The sequence below is a fragment of the Bos javanicus genome, chromosome 8 (assembly GCF_032452875.1).
Source record: "Bos javanicus breed banteng chromosome 8, ARS-OSU_banteng_1.0, whole genome shotgun sequence".
NCBI lineage: Eukaryota > Metazoa > Chordata > Mammalia > Artiodactyla > Bovidae > Bos > Bos javanicus.
In genome coordinates, this window is record NC_083875.1 from 23,898,553 (window position 1) to 23,916,382 (window position 17,830).

General features: G+C 40.1%; 1 protein-coding gene across 1 annotated transcript in view; it reads left to right on the forward strand.

Annotated features, from left to right (window-relative positions):
• Nucleotides 1-1,281: 1,281 nt before the first annotated feature.
• Nucleotides 1,282-17,830, forward strand: part of HACD4 (3-hydroxyacyl-CoA dehydratase 4) — a 28,709-nt gene continuing 12,160 nt past the window's right edge. Inside the window, exons 1-3 of the mRNA XM_061425190.1 lie at nt 1,282-1,393; nt 5,538-5,641; nt 7,856-7,983. Of these exons, the coding sequence (XP_061281174.1) occupies nt 1,356-1,393; nt 5,538-5,641; nt 7,856-7,983 (270 nt within the window). The 5' untranslated portion in view covers nt 1,282-1,355. The remainder of the gene's footprint in view (nt 1,394-5,537; nt 5,642-7,855; nt 7,984-17,830) is intronic.

Below are 17,830 nucleotides of genomic sequence, written 5' to 3' on the forward strand. Positions count from 1 at the left end.
TCAGAGTATAACTGGTTCCTTACAGAGCTTTTTGTTGGTAATGGAAGAAAAAGGGGGGCAATAGGGCACTTTTCCAGAATCTCTGCTCTCAGTGAATATCACAGGAAGTACCGGCATTCAAAAATGAGACTGCCAGGGAATGGGAGGGGAAAAAATGCAGGGACAAGATGATGAATAGATGGATGGATAAATATCCAAACTCAGGATATTCAACCACTGGATTTAATTTTTCTTAAGATCACTGTGAAATGGTATACTTTGTTACTTTTTATGTATGGTTTTAAGAACAGTCAGTCATTGGCATGGAGATAAAACCATATGTGGAAGTGTCTGTGCTATGGCATAAGGGGGTGGCAAAGGGAAAAGATGGTCCCTGTTAGACCTTAGAGGAAATAGAGTCGGGGTGGGGGACGGGGAGGAGGGGAGGGTACCTAACTAGAGAGAGAGAAAGGAGGGAGGGACAAGCAAAGTCCAACACGGCACCGGGAGGAGGGGTGAAACTGGTAAATGCCCTGGGCTTGTGGAAGAGAAGGAGGAGCTGTAGATGGGGGCTGTGTTTAATGATAAAAGATCACTCCCTCTTGGCAGTCCTTCTGCCTTCCCTCCCCTCTCTCCAGGCCATCCAGGACTTTCTTCCTCTCTTGCTGCTTGGCCTGGGCACTGATGACACCGATGACTGATTAGCCACCAGTGTTCGCTTGTAAATCAGTTTCTCCTCTAGATCAAACGCTCCCCAAGAGCAAGAACTGAGTGCATCCAGGAGAGATTAACGGCAAGGGAGTCTGATACCTGAGGAATCAGGCCTTTTGACTGAAAAGGTGTGAGGGAAGGCGCGCTCACAGGCATCCTCGCCGAATCGTGACTTTCACAGCTGAGGGTCCTGAGAGGCGCCCAGCTGGGGCTCACGCATCCCAGAAGGCTTTGGGACTGCTTGACTGCACGCTTCTGGAGATCAGGGGTCAGGGGTGGGATCTATTGACTTCCTCCAGGCTGCAACTGGGAGTCTCAACCCAAAGACTGGGAAGCTGGGTAAGGAGCCTGGTGAACCTTAATTTGGGACTAGGGTGTGTTAGGGTCCCCTCCAGCCCAGCCCAGCCTCGCGCACCAGCCGAACCCCGCTGGCAGTCGTGGTGCTGCTGGCTCTTGCCGCCTCAGGAACTTCACGAACTTGGTTTTCTTCTGGTGCCTGTTGCACGACTTGGGTTTTTTTTTTTTTTTTTTTTTTGGTAAATTGCTGAGTGAGGAGAGGCCCCGCCCTTCTGCGCCAGGCAGGCCAGCCACTCAGCCACTCCTCCCGCGCTCCCCGGTGGGTGTTCCTTTCTGGACGACGCTGGAAGACTTGGTGGCGGCGGCCCATGGGACCCGTGGCGCTGCCCGCCTGGCTGCAGCCCAGGTAGGGCGCTCGGCCCGGAGGGTGGGGAGGGGGTCGGGAGGAGGGGCCGGCAGCGGGAGGGGTGCGGGTGGGCGGGTGTGGGTGGTGCCCACATAGTTCCGTGTGAGCACCCGCCAGCGCCGGAGCAGCCTTACGCCTCACGTTCCCTGGGGCTCTGGACAGATACTAGCTAATACAATTTTCTCGGCAACCCTAGGAATAACTGTTATTTTCCCCATGTTACAGCAGAGAAAGGACAGGCTGCGTGGCCACCCTTCCTTTTGTATGCTCTCTGCGGTCTTTCTTCTCTTCCCGTTCCTCCGACCTGGAGCGCTTCCCTTTCCTTTTCTCTACCTGCTGCAGAAGCACCAAGCACCCGTGTAGATTTCAGGGGCCCCGGTTCCAGAAAAACTGATTCAGTGATATGAGGGTAGAGCCTGGGATGTCTATGTTTATCCCACAAGCCAAGTGACTGCTGTAGGTTTCAGGGAGGCAGTCCTTTCCCCTACTTTTTTAGTAGTGCCTTAGTCATCTGTAGGGGTACCCGAGTGCGCTCATCAAGCTACATTTTATCTGCTTCTCAATTTATTTGCTTTATTTCTCAGAGGTTTCATATCTCCAGCTAGGAAAAAAATCTTGTCTACCCTGATCCGGCCACTCCCGCCACTTTTTAGAACTAGAGACAACACTTGAAACAGTGCTTCCTCTGACCCCCTCAAACGTGTATCTGTTCATCTTTTCTTAGTCATATCCCCATCAACCAATTTTCAAACTCAGCTTCACTTCCCTTTTCTGGCCCTTAAACTGCTTTCTGTGTGTGCCTGGTGAAAGAAACTATCTACTCTTGCAAACTATAATAGGCAGTGGTAAGGTACTGACCCCAATCACAAAAATGCATTCAGAAATCAGTTCAGCTCGGTGGCTTGGTGGTGTTTGACTCTTTACGACCCCATGGATTGCAGCACGCCAGGCCTCCCTGTCCATCACCAACTCCCAGAGTTTATTCAAACTCATGTGCATTGAGTCGGTGATGCCATCCAACCATCTGATCCTCTGTCACCCTTTCTCCTGCCTTCAATCTTTCCCAGCATCAGGTCTTTTCAAATGAGTTAGTTCTTCGCATCAGGTGGCCAAAGTATTGGGGTTTCATCTTCAGCATATTCAGGAACTGATTTCCTTTAGGATGGACTGGTTGTATCTCCTTGCTGACCAAGGTACTCTCAAAAGTCTTCTCCAACACCACAGTTCAAAAGCATCCGTTTTTCTGTGCTCAGCTTTCTTTACAGTCCAACTCTCACATCTATACATGACTACTGGAAAAACCATAGCTTTGACTACACAGACCTTTGTTGGCAAAATAATGTCTCTGCTTTTTAATATGCTGTCTAGCATATTAAAAGTTGGTCATAACTTTTCTTCCAAGGACCAAGAGTCTTTTAATTTCCTGGCTGCAGTCACCATCTGCAGTGATTTTGGAGCCCCCAAAATAAAGTCTCTCACTGTTACCATGGTTTCCCCATCTATTTGCTATGAAGTGATGGGACCAGGTGCCATGATCTGAGTGTTCTGAGTGTTGAGTTTTAAGCCAACATTTTCACTCTCCTCTTTCACTTTCATCAAGAGGCTCTTTAGTTCTTTGCTTTCTGCCATAAGGGTGGTGTCATCTGCATATCTGAGGTTATTGATGTTTCTCCTGGCAATCTTGATTCCAGCTTGTGCTTCATCTAGTCCAGCATTTCTCATGATTTACTCTGCATATAAGTTAAATAAGCAGGGTGACATATACAGCCTTGACATACTCCTTTTCCTATTTGGAACCAGTCTGTTGTTCCATGTGCAGTTCTAACTGTTGCTTCTTGACCTGCATAGAAGTTTCTCAGGAGGCAGGTCAGGTGGTCTGCTATACTTATCTCTTGAAGAATTTTCCACAGTTTATTGTGATCCACACAGTCAAAGGCTTTAGCATAGTCAATAAAGCAGAAGTAGATGTTTTTCTGGAACTCTTGCTTTTTTGATGATCCAATGGGCAATTTGATCTCTGGTTCCTCTGCCTTTTCTAAGTCCAGCTTGAACATCTGGAAGTTCACGGTTCACATACTGTTGAAGCCTGGCTTGGAGAATTTTGAGCATTGCTTTACTGGCGTGTGAGATGAGTGCAATTGTGTGGTAGTTGAGCATTCTTTGGCATTGCCTTTTTTTTGGGATTGGAATGAAAACTGACCTTTTCCAGTCCTGTGGCCACTGCTGAGTTTTCCAGATTTGCTGGCATATTGAGTGCAGCCCTTTCGCAGCACCATCTTTTAGGATTTGAAATAGCTCAACTGAAATTCCAACATCCACTAGCTTTGTTCGTAGTGATGCTTCCTAAGGCCCACTTACTTTGCATTCCAGGATGTCTGGCTTTCAGTGAGTGATCACACCATCATGATTATCTGGGTCGTGAAGATCTTTTTTATAGTTCTTCTGTGTATTCTTGCCACCTCTTCTTAATATCTGCTTCTGTTAGGTCCATACCATTTCTGTCCTTTATTGTGTCTATCTTTATATGAAAAATTCCCTTGGTATCTCTAATTTTCTTGAAGAGATCTCTAATCTTTCCCATTCTGTTGTTTTCCTCTATTTCTTTGCATTGATCACTGAGAAAGGCTTTCTTATCTCTCCTTGCTATTCTTTGGAACTCTGCATTCAAATCAGTATATCTTTTCTTTTCCCTTTGCCTTTCACTTCTCTTCTTTTCACAGCTATTTGTAAGGCCTCCTCAGACAGCCATTTTGCCTTTTTGCATTTCTTTTTCTTGGCGATGGTCTTGATCCCTGCCTCCTGTACAATGTCACGAACCACCATCCATAGTTCTTCAGTCACTCTATCAGATCTAATCCCTTGAATCTATTTCTCACTCCCACTGTATAATCATTAGGGATTTGATGTAGGTCATACCTGAATGGTCTAGTGGTTTTCCCTACTTTCTTCAATTTAAGTCTGAATTTGGCAATAAGGAGTACATGATCTGAGCCACAGTCAGCTCCCAGTCTTGTTTTTGCTGACTGTGTAGAGCTTCTCCATCTTTGGCTGCAAAGAATGTAATCAAACTGATTTCGGTATTGACCATCTGGTGATGTCCATGTGTAGAGTCTTCTCTTGGGTTTTTGGAAGAGTGTGTTTGCTATGACCAGTGAGTTCTCTTGGCAAAACTCTATCGGCCTTTGCCCTGCTTCATTCTGTACTCCAAGGTCAAATTTGCCTGTTACTCTAGGTAGTATTTCTTGACTTCCTACTTTTGCATTCCAGTGCCATATAATGAAAAGGACATCTTTTTTGGGTGTTAGTTCTGCAAGGTCTTGTAGGTCTTCATAGAACTGTTCAATTTCAGCTTCTTCAGCGTTACTGGTCTGGGCATAGACTTGGATTACTGTGATATTGAATGGTTTGCCTTGGAAACCAACAGAGATTATTCTGTCATTTTTGAGCTTGCATCCAAGTACTGCATTTCAGACTCTCTTGTTGACTAGGATGGCTACTCCATTTTTTCTAAGGCATTCTTGCCCACAGTAGTAGATATAATGGTCACCTGAGTTAAATTCACCCATTCCAGTCCATTTTAATTTGCTGATTCCTAAAATGTCGATGTTCACTCTTGCCCTCTCCTGTTTGACCACTTCCAATTTGCCTTGATTCATGGACCTGACATTCCATGATTGAATTACCCTGCCTGGGAATGCCGCCATTGCTACTCCCTTCTTGTAACTATAAACTAGTTATCCTTCAAGTTATGCACTTAGCAGGAACACGTTGACCACATGGGCCTCTCTCCATCCATATTTTCTTTTCAAAAATACTCAAAGCTAACTTTGCAATGCTTGCTTTTATCCCTTGGGGAGCAGCAAAGTTAGAGGTTTATCACAGATGAAAGTGAATGTTGAAATAGAACCATATCTGGCTTTAAACAAACCCAGGATGGTCACTGTAACAGATAGTGTGTGCTTTCAAAATCTCATGGGGGTTAGAAGGGTATCCAAATTAAAAACTCGGATATGGATTAATTGTCTCTTGCTCGCTCAGATTGGCCAGTAAATTAGTTAAAATACATGTGTATAATGCTGAAAAGGTGATTATAAAGGAAGTGTTTAATGTGTTTAAAGGAAGTATTTTCTTGTATTTATTGTAGGTATAGGAAGAATGCCTATCTTTTCATCTACTACTTAATCCAGTTCTGCGGCCACTCCTGGATATTTACAAATATGACAGTCAGATTCTTTTCATTTGGAAAAGGTAAAAGCCCAAAACAGTTTTGAATTTTTAACTTTTAATCCTCATTTTCACCTAGTCCTAGTTATAATTTAACTTCTGTGAACTTCACCTAATATCCTTCACTTCTCTGAAATTTAGTGAGCATATTTTTTCAGTAAGCATGCTTCATTCTTAATGCAAAAACCAAAACCTTTTTGGAGGAGGCGGTAAGTAAAATGAGGGAAAGGGAAGTGCGTTCTCCTTGAGTAGGCATTTGCCCTGAAAACATAGACATGGCATTGAGGCGTACCATTTCACTCTTCCTTTCTTGGTTCTGCACCAAACCTTAGCAGATCTGGTGTGTGTTGAAGAAATCTGTAAATTCCTGTGTAACTTTTTTTTTTTTTGCATAGAAATTAGAAATTAACCAGTTCTTCTCTGGTTTCTTATTCCCCAGGTTTAAGGTAACTGGAAACTACTAACAAATGAAAGACAAACTCTATATTCCCCATTCTTCTATTTAATCCTTTTAAAAGGCAATGTGTCCATAGGAAAATGACACATTCTGTAGATGACTCATCACATATAGGGGAGTTAGTGCTAAAGGTTTAAGTCATAAGCTTTCTCCAGTTTCCTGAAAGTAAAGATTTTAAATGCATTTAAATTAAAAAAAAAACAACAAATCATTAAATGACTGTCAAAATAAAATTCTTTTCATTTTCCATCCCCACATGGATAAGGGTCATCACAGTTTGCAAGTGTTGCATGACTTGACAATTTGAGCAGTTGCTGGTTTCAGCTAAAAACAAACATTAGTATATATCTGGGATAAGTCATGCTCTGCTCATCAATTCAGCCTTCAATATCATGAGAAAATTAATCTATTTCTGTGATACCATAACTATTTGATGTTGCTTTTTTTTAACTGCAGATTTGCGGATAAATTCTTGCCTTTGTTAAGAACCTCCAAAGATATAACTTGATGCTTGTGTTTCAACTTTGAGTGTTGGGAGTCCTCAAGCAGAGGACAACACAGGTGTTTGGAAAACTTCCTTTTGTTTTTAGGAAAAAAGCATCACTTCTAGACCTTGGAAGTTAGCTGTGGCTTCAAGGGCCAGTTATAGGCCATTCACAATATGAGTAACAAGACATGAATTTATTCTTATGCTGCCTGGCCTTTCCAGTGGGGGGAAATGCCTTAGTCAGCAGTGTATTTTTTCTTAATTGTGATCTCGCCATCCATAATTAGAGAAGTTGCATTTTATTAAAGAAACACAACCCATTTCTACAGAAGGTAGCTTGAAAAGAACTGTGTGGGGGGTCAGTACAATTTCCAAATCAGTATATAAATTAAATAGCTCAACAGCACTCAAGCACCTGGAATAGACACCAGCTTCCTTCTTCCTTCAGGGAGCCGTGTGACTGATCATGCTTTTATGGCAAGTGCAGGACTGTGTATGTCTCAGGAATCATCTATAAAGTGGGAATGATAAGAATGTCTACCTCATAGAGCTGCTGAGAAGAGAAACCCTTTGATAAATTACTATCATGTGAATGATAACTAGGGAGTGAAGACGATAAAGATTTCCCTAGATGTTTCTTAATATGGCAGGATTTCATTTAAAAACCAGCACATTTATTCTATTTAGAGAGACATTTGTTTCCGTCCATTTCAGCTCTGTCAAATGTAGTATTTGTTTGGAGCCCTCTGCAATGGGCCCTACTCACAAAAATCCAGAAAGCCCTCACCATGTATGTGCAGGACATAAATGCTATATAAATGGAAGATGTTATTTGATATCATGGCATCATTAATGTCATTTTCATAAATCTCTGAAATCATATTTTCTCATCTCTGTCATTTTCTTGTCCATAGGCAAGGAGTGGGCACAGCAGTTTCTCTAATAAACTCACTTTCAGCCTGTTTTCACTGATGTAGTCCAGAGTCTGTTTACTTTTATGCTGGAATTCCTTTAGAATCATATAAATGGGGAATAAATGCTTTAGCTTTGGTCATAGAGCCTTCCTTTTCAAGTTTCAAATTCTTTTTGGAAGAGGAGCAATTAAACTGTACAATGATATGTTGTGCTTTCTTTGGTTACATAGTATTTGTAATTTAGAAATCTAGGAAATTTTTCACATGTACAAAGGAAAATGAAGTAAGGAATCTCAGTTGTATTTCAAACTGCTTCCTGGATTTGGGTTGTGATCTAGATTTTACTTACTATGTCTGTATTTTTAATTCACTGGACACAGATTCAATGGTTGACACTTTTTATGCAATTGGACTTGTGATGCAACTTTGCCAGTCTATTTCCCTCTTGGAGTTGCTGCACATATATGTTGGCATTGAATCAAACCATCTTCTTCCTAGGATTTTGCAGGTAGGTCTTAATCACATTATTTATATTGTAGAATCTGTTGCATACATAACTTTGTTCTGTTTACAGCCACTCGACTTTGTGACAGTGAAAAAGCCAACCTTTGCTAATGTGCAACCCAAGTCACTAACATGGAGAATTCCATGAAAAAATGACCTCATTGTAAAACACTGCACAGTTAGAATTGCCAGTTGGAAGCATTCAGAGAAATGATGCTTGCTGCTTTGTGCAGCACTATAGTGATCCTCTGCTGGGACGAGATTTCATAGCCACTGCCCAGTCTTACTATGCCACGGCCTTGGGCGGTGTAGTACAGAGGAAGGGCATAGGATGGGAGCCATTCAGACTTGGGGTTTGGTGCCTGGCTCCTCTACCTACACTGGGATACATTAACCACCATCATCCAGCTCTTTAGGGAAAAGGATGCCACATACATTACCTGGAAAAGAATAAATTTGCAAAAAAAAAAAAGGTACCCTTCATCCAAGTCCAAGATTAGAATACTCCCCAGCCATTTCTTGTTCATTCTGCCCCTTTTACTGAATGCAGTTGCAAAGGAGTGGTCTTTCGTGTTTATTTAGTATAGCATCTACTTGTACAGGGGCTTCCCTTGTGGCTCAGCTGGCAAAGAATCCTCCTGCAATGCAGGAGACCTGGGTTCGATCCCTGGGTTGGGAAGATCCCCTGGAGAAGGGAAGGGGATTCTCCAGTATTCTGGCCTGGATAATTCCATGGACTGTATAGTCCATGGGGTTGCAAATAGTCGGACACCACTGAGCGACTTTCACTACTTGTACAGACCTGGGAATGCTGTAGACTTGGCTTCAAATTGGAGAAGACTCTTGAGAGTCTCTTGGACTGCAAGGAGATCAGCCCTGGGTGTTCATTGGAAGGACTGATGTTGAATCTGAAACTCCAATACTTTGGCTACCTGATATGAAGAGCTGACTCATTTGAAAAGACCCTGATGCTGGGAAAGATTGAGGGCGGGAGGAGAAGGGAATGACAGAGGATGAGATGGTTGGATGGCATCACCGACTCAATGGACATGGGTTTGGGTAGACTCTGGCAGTTGGTGATGGACAGGAGAGCCTGGCATGCTGCGGTTCATGGGGCCACAAAGAGTCAGACACGACTGAGCAACTGAACTGAACTGAACTGGCTTCAAATTCCAGTTCTATCTCTTAGTTATATAAGTTTAAACAAGTAATGTAATTGTTCTGAGCTTCATTTTCTCATGTGATATGCAAATAGCATGTATCTTCTGGAGTAACTGAGAAAGTGGGTGGGATAAGTTCCTAGCACTTAGTTAAGAATACAATACCTGGTAGCTGCTGCTGTTATTTTAGGTATCGTTGGTTCCTCTGCCATGTCTTGAGCCCTAGATGACCATGTTCCTTTTAAAGGCAGGTTGAAGGAAGATGGGAAATTCACTGATAGAGATTTAGTATAGGAAAGCATTAATGAATTAAGGCAAGAAAAATTAAAAAGTGATATTTTCCACAAGGAGAGATAAGGGTTAGGTGGCTATATGAACATACATTTAAAATTTACAGAAAAAAGTATTTTCATTTGTATAATTTTAACAATTTGTAAAATAAATTAAAAAAATGGATAACTAAATGTGGCAAATTTGCGTTTTAAAAATAATTAAAATGTTAGAATCTGATTGTATTGCCAGCACCTAGCAAAATGCTTAGAACATAAACACCTTAAATTTTGTTGAATGAAATAGTGGCATAGATCCTTATATTAAAATTTGCTGAAATATCATGAAAGTTTAAAAGATGGAAATCAGAGTATAAACCTAAGGAGCCTATCGAGAACTCTGCATTACAAGTTGATGGGAGATTTTTAATTTTGCTTTTTCATTAGAAGTGGAGAAATAGTATTAGGATGAAGTTACTTTAGTGTTGAAATATCAAATGTAAAGTAAAAATTGGGGCAATATCTAGAGTACAAACTAAGAATAGTTAGTTAGCTAGCTAAGACCTAGATGGAATTACCTGTAATGTATGTCCTTACAATATGAAAAGGGGTACACATCTGTCCCAGAAGAAGCATATTATTTAGGAACAAGATTTATTGATATGTATTATCTGTAAACAACTTAAGATGCAAATAGCATTGCTTAACATTAAATTTACAGGCTTCCCAGGTGGTTCAGTGGTAAAGAATCTGCCTGCCAAAGCAGGAGATATGGGTTCAATCCCTGGGTCAGGAAGATCCCCTGAAGAAGGAAATGGCAACCCACTCCAATATCCTTGCTGGGAAATCTGGTGGATAGAGGAGCCTGATGGGCTACAGTCCATGGAGTTACAAAAGATTTGGACACAATTTAGCAACTAAATGCTAATTTTAGACAACAGAATTAACCCAGGTTAAGTGAAAGCTGTATTCTAGCATATGGAATTATTTTTCTTGGACTATGATCAAATTCATCTGAATCTAAGTCATATTTTCTTTTGGCATACCTTTTTGGACTTTTACTTTTTTAGGCTAAAGTGGATAATACTAATTTTATGGTAAAACAGTTTCAAAGTTATTTCCAAAGTAGGAAATGCAAATGAGAAACTGGACAGGTAAATTTGTAAGAAAGAAAAGCACCTTGAATATGTTTCAAAAATCTGTACAGTATTTCTGCTTTCCAAAAGTATGTAGGCTTGTCCAATAACAGAAATTGTTATTAGAAATCTGATTTCTTGCAGTTCTAGAAATTCCAGGATATTTAAGCATGATTTTAATCTCTATTAATTGCAACTCTATTGATTTATAGAAGTATGATCACTTGTAATTGGACTGTATCCTGGTTTGGTAATTAAAAAATAATGGCAAGTATATATTGGCACTTTTATTTGAATGTGAGGAGGCCAAGTCTCCTGTCGATGGGGCTCAAATGGTTTTTAAGTCTTTGTTGTTGGGAGGAATCAGGGAATCCTCATAGTAGGGAAGACAGTTATTCTCATCCTGGGCCGATTATTATTAAATTTTTGTTATGTTTATCTTCCTCTTTATTTCTTTGAGATTTTATCTGTCCTGTTTCTTTTGTTCATTTACTATCTTTTCTATGGTTTTCAGAATAGACATGATGTTTGAAAAAGCTTCAAAAACCCATGTGGTCAGGTCCAAAGTTTCATTTTAACCCCTTTCCTTAGAATTCTGCAGACAGCTAGAAGAATTCCCACATTATAAGATGACTCTGAGGCCCCTTCTTTAAAGTAACCAAACAAAACTCTAAAGCTGTGTAATCGTTCTTGGTTTTCCTGTTTCCCCATCTTTAAATGAAGAAACTGTAGTTAAGAATGTGGCTAAGCTACTCATACAGTACTCATAGCTGATTGCATACAGTATTTTGAAAAAATGCACAATATCTAGCTACTTTGAAGTAGATTGAAGAGAATTCTGCTCGTGTGTGTTAATATTTTGACATTACCTTTGTGACACTGGTAAGTCACAATGGAATTGTCCTTTTTGTAAACTGCTTTGCCAAAATATGAAGATGAGTAATTCCCCAAAGCAGTAGGAACAATTAGCTAGTTGAGCAATTAGGATCACAGGTATAATATCAATTGATGGTGGTATGTGTATATATATATATGTGTGTGTGTGTGTGTGTATATACATATATATGTGTGTGTATATATTTTTGTATCTCACAAAAATATGTTTGTTTTCTTCTGTACATTTTAAAATGTTTTATACACATCTTTATTTGACAGGGAAAAGCCGTTGTGATTTTCTAATATTACAGTTGCTAAAGGAGAAAGGGCTTCCCTGGTGGCTTGGAGAGTAAAGGAGCTGCCTGCAATGCAGGAGACCTGGGTTTGATTCCTGGGTTGGGAAGATTCCCTGGAGAAGGAAATAGTAACCCACTCCAGTATTCTTGCCTGGAGAATCCCATGGACAGAGGAGCCTGGTGGGCTACAGTCCATGGGGTCGCAAAGGGTCAGACACGACTGAGCGACTAACACACTAACACTAACTAAAGGAGAAAGAGGGGGTAAAACCTATTGACAGTAACACTATGATAGTTTAACAGAGATGTATATTTTATATATTTTTTAAAAATACAGTTTAGGGGAAAAGAGCAAAACTGCAACAAATAGTTGTTTACATACATCCATTTTTGTAAACACAAGCCAATTAAAATTATATCAGGAAAAAATTTTTTGATATTTTAAAATTGTAAAATGGGAAAGTAAAAAGGTCCAAAAGTAGCATATAACTATAGTTAAAAGTGGTAATTGAAAACTAGGCATCTCTGCTTTCCAATCCCTTGCTCTCAAATGAGTGTGCATATTTTATTAGCTTGATTTTTTTAAAAAGTTGAATTGGAAACTAGTATTTTAGTAGATTTAATCAAAACAACTTGGCTTTTATGGAGCGGAAATACCATCAGCCTTGAAATACTGATTTTGAAGGACTCTATTCTGACTTTGCTTGTGTAGAAGCCTGAGAAAGAGGTTTTTGTTGATATATAATAGCTTTAGGATGTTTCAACTCAAGGAGAGGGGAAAATAATCCACAAAATTAACCTTTCTTATTGACATTAGGCTGATGTGCCTTTAGGAAACCCTCAAAGTTATCCACTTTACTCCTTTAGCTTTTGAGAGAGGCTTGAAATGCAAAGACTTTGTACACAACTGAATTAAAATGGCTAAATTCTGTCCCCTGACCTTTGCATCACAATAAACACTGCTGCACATGTATTCATTTGACACAGTTTTTAAATCTGTAAATCAAAATCCTGGGAATTATCACCCCCACATTATTGTGATACAGAAATTCCACTTTGTGATACAGAAATTCCATTTGTGAGCTCAAATTGCAAGAACAATCCTTATTTTTGCCAATAGCACATCCTATTTCTGATAAGGACAAACAGGAGTCTGTTGTCAGAAACCACTCCAAAGATTTCACAGTCGCAGATTTTGTAAGAAAAAATGTAAAGTCTGTCCCCAAGGAGAGTGTCTTAAAACAAACCCTTTTAGAAACACAGCAAAGTTTCACCCTAATCTCTTTTAATCCATGAAGCAGGTGCTTCTTTGCATTGCTAGATTAAATAATCTCCCCCCCCCCATGAAATCATATAATTTTCTCTCCAGTTTTGAGTTGGGAACAGGCTTATATTGTTAGAGATGAAAACTGTACTGAGGATAGTGTCATGCTATGAGATTCTCAAAGCTTTGCTTCCTGAAAATGAATTATATACACTCTGTAGGTAGGATTTTTTTTTTCTTTTTTGTACCTTTTGTATTTGATCAGGAATTTCTTCAGTGTGATAGTTTTAAAGCTATTGTTGTTGTTCAGTCGCTAAGTCATGTCTGACTCCTTGCGACCCTATGAACTGCAACACCCCAGGCTTCCCTGTCCTTCATTGTCTCCTGGAGTTTGCTCTAACTCATGTCCATTGAATCAGTGATGCCATCCAACCTCCTCATTCTCTCTTGCCTCTTTTCCTTTTGCCTTCAATCTTTCCCATCATCAGAGAGTTTTAGTCACAGTATAATTTTAAAGATGCTGAGATTAACTTTTTTATTTACTGATAGTCTTGACTATCTACAAGAAAAACATATTTTCTTAAAAATATACTAATTACTACATTAAATTATACTTATTTTTATCTTCAGTATAATGACTTAACACAAAAGTTAAATGACTTACCCAAGTTCACAAAATTGTAAATGGTGGAGCAAAAATTTGGATTTGGGTTCGTTTTTCTGAACACTCAACTATTATGCTACACTTGTTTATAGTATCTGTCTATAAGTACCTATGTCCTTATAGGCTGGGACATAGCCTACTTCATAGGCTGGGATTTGATCTTGTTCATCTTGCCATGTCCACTGGGATTCAGAATAGTGCACTCAATAAATATCTATTGTTTGATGAATAAATAAATATATACAAATAGTATTTAAATACTTTTGTCTTACAGATAATAATTGGTGACTTTTCAACATTTAAGGGTATGTTTCTGAAGTTCTCAACAAAAGTTCATAGGATTAAAGTAGTTTGGGTTATCCTTTTAGTAATGTAATAGTCTTTGAAGCTACTACTCAAAGACTAATTAAATAACTACTTGATTTTTAAGACTGTAGAAAGTCTCTCTATAGTTGAAGGATGATTTTTACCCCTTCAATAGTTTCTAACTAATTTGTTAGCTGCCATTAAAAAGTAACATTTTAATTTTAACAAATTAAATTCTTTGACAAAGAACACTTTAATTTTAGTCATGGCTTAATCTGGAGTTCAGAATTCCCAAACAGAACATAAAACTGCAAAATAGTTTTATAGTTACCATATTTTTGAGTTGGCTGCATTACCACCATGTTTAATGTGGCCCAAGTTAGTGTTTTCACTGTGCTTTTATTCTGCCTGTTTGAGTTGCACAAAATATTACAAGACCCTGTATTAGTAATTGTCATGTTCTCATAGGATTTGTCTAAAATTACAAATAACTAGTCAACTATTATATGTAAAGAAAGTAATAAATTTTAAAAATATATTCTTGAAAATTGTTTTGGTGTTGATTCAGAAAATCAAGGAGATTCTTTTAAGTTTTAACTTTTCAGGAGAGGCTTTTTTTTTTTTTTAATAGACTGTGACTTAGACTTTATATCTGCTTCCTTGGTGGCTCAGATGGTAAAGTGTCTGCCTACAATGTAGGAAACCTGGGTTCAATTCCTGGGTTGGGAAGATCCCCTGGAGAAGGAAATGGCAACCCACTCCAGTACTTTTGCCTGGAAAATTCCATGGACTGAGGAGCCTAGTAGGCTACAGTCCATGGGATCGCAAAGAGTTGGACACGACTGAGCAACTTCACTGGTTCACTGATAGACATTATATGAGAGTCAGATCAGATCAGTCGCTCAGTTGTGTCCGACTCTTTGCGACCCCATGAATTGCAGCACGCCAGGCCTCCCTGTCCATCACCAACTCCCAAGTTCACTGAGACTCACATCCATCAAGTCAGTGATGCCATCCAGCCATCTCATCCTCTGTCGTCCCCTTCTCCTCGTGCCCCCAATCCCTCCCAGCATCAGAGTCTTTTCCAATGGGTCAACTCTTTGCATGAGGTGGCCAAAGTACTGGAGTTTCAGCTTTAGCATCATTCCTTCCAAAGAAATCCCAGGGCTGATCTTCAGAATGGACTGGTTGGATCTCCTTGCAGTCCAAGGGACTCTCAAGAGTCTTCTCCAACACCACAGTTCAAAAGCATCAATTCTTCGGCACTCAGCCTTCTTCACAGTCCAACTCTCACATCCATACATGACCACAGGAAAAACCATAGCCTTGACTGGACGAACCTTTGTTGGCAAAGTAATGTCTCTGCTTTTGAATATGCTATCTAGCTTGGTCATAACTTTCCTTCCAAGGAGTAAGCGTCTTTTAATTTCTTGGCTGCAGTCACCATCTGTAGTGATTTTGGAGCCCAGAAAAATAAAGTCTGACACTGTTTCCACTGTTTCCCCATCTATTTCCCATGAAGTGATGGGACCAGATGCCATGATCTTCATTTTCTGAATGTTGAGCTTTAAGCCAACTTTTTCACTCTCCACTTTCACTTTCATCAAGAGGCTTTTTAGTTCCTCTTCACTTTCTGCCATAAGGGTGGTGTCATCTGCATATCTGAGGTTACTGATATTTCTCCCGGCAATCTTGATTCCAGCTTGTGTTTCTTCCAGTCCAGCGTTTCTCATGATGTACTCTGCATATAAGTTAAATAAACAGGGTGACAATATACAGCCTTGACGAACTCCTTTTCCTATTTGGAACCAGTCTGTTGTTCCATGTCCAGTTCTAACTGTTGCTTCCTGACCTGCATACAGATTTCTCAAGAGGCAGATCAGGTGGTCTGGTATTCTCATCTCTTTCAGAATTTTCAACAGTTTATTTTGATCCACACAGTCAAAGGCTTTGGCATAGTCAATAAAGCAGAAATAGATGTTTTTCTGGAACTCTCTTGCTTTTTTGATGATCCAGCGGATGTTGGCAATTTGATCTCTGGTTCCTTTGCCTTTTCTAAAACCAGCTTGAACATCAGGAAGTTCATGGTTCACATATTGCTGAAGCCTGGCTTGGAGAATTTTGAGCATTACTTTACTAGCATGTGAGATGAGTGTGATTGTGCGGTAGTTTGAGCATTCTTTGGCATTGCCTTTCTTTGGGATTGGAATGAAAACTGAGCTTTTCCAGTCCTGTGGCCACTGCTGAGTTTTCCAAATTTGCTGGCATATTGAGTGCAGCACTTTCACAGCATCATCTTTCAGGATTTGAAATAGTTCAACTGGAATTCCATCACCTCCACTAGCTTTGTTCGTAGTGATGCTTTCTAAGGCCCACTTGACTTCACATTCCAGGATGTCTGGCTCTAGGTCAGTGATCACACCATCGTGATTATCTGGGTCGTGAAGATCCTTTTTGTACAGTTCTTCTGTGTATTCTTGCCATCTCTTCTTAATATCTTCTGCTTCTATTAGGTCCATACCATTTCTGTCCTTTATTGAGCTCATCTTTGCATGAAATGTTCCTTTGGTATCTCTGATTTTCTTGAAGAGATCCCTAGTCTTTCCCATTCTGTTGTTTTCCTCTATTTCTTTGCATTGATCACTGAAGAAGGCTTTCTTATCTCTTCTTGCTATTCTTTGGAACTCTGCATTCAGATGTTTATATCTTTCCTTTTCTGCTTTGCTTTTCGCTTCTCTTCTTTTCACAGCTATTTGTAAGGCCTCCCCAGACAGGCTTTTTGCTTTTTTGCATTTCTTTTCTATGGAAATGGTCTTGATCCCTGTCTCCTGTACAGTGTCACGAACCTCATTCCGTAGTTCATCAGGCACTCTATCTATCAGATCTAGGCCCTTAAATCTATTTCTCACTTCCACTGTATAATCATAAGGGATTTGATTTAGGTCATACCTGAATGGTCTAGTGGTTTTCCCTACTTTCTTCAATTTAAGTCTGAATTTGGCAATAAGGAGTTCATGGTCTGAGCCACAGTCAGCTCCTGGTCTTGTTTTTGCTGACTGTATAGAGCTTCTCCATCTTTGGCTGCAAAGAATATAATCAATTTGATTTTGGTGTTGACCATCTGGTGATGTCCATGTATAGAGTCTTCTCTTGTGTTGTTGGAAGAGGGTGTTTGTTATGACCAGTGCATTTTCTTGGCAAAACTCTATTAGTCTTTGCCCTGCTTCATTCCGTATTCCAAGGCCAAATTTGCCTGTTACTCCAGGTGTTTCTTGACTTCCTACTTTTGCATTCCAGTCCCCTATAATGAAAAGGACATCTTTTTTGGGTGTTAGTTCTGCAAGGTCTTGTAGGTCTTCATAGAACCGTTCAACTTCAGCTTCTTCAGCGTTACTGGTTGGGGCATAGACTTGGATTACTGTGATATTGAATAGTTTGCCTTGGAAATGAACAGAGATCATTCTCTCGTTTTTGAGATTGCATCCAAGTACTGCATTTTGGACTCTTTTGTTGACCATGATGGCCACTCCATTTCTTCTGAGGGATTCCTGCCCGCAGTAGTAGATATAATGGTCACCTGAGTTAAATTCACCCTTTCCAGTCCATTTCAGTTCGCTGATTCCTAGACTGTTGACATTCACTCTTGCCATCTCTTGTTTGACCACTTCCAATTTGCCTTGATTCATGGACCTGACATTCTAGGTTCCTATGCAATATTGCTCTTTACAGCATCGGACCTTGCTTCTATCACCAGTCACATCCACAGCTGGGTATTGTTTTTGCTTTGGCTCCATCCCTTCATTCTTTCTGGAGTTATTTCTCCACTGATCTCCAGTAGCATATTGGGCACCTACTGACCTGGGGAGTTTCTCTTTCAGTA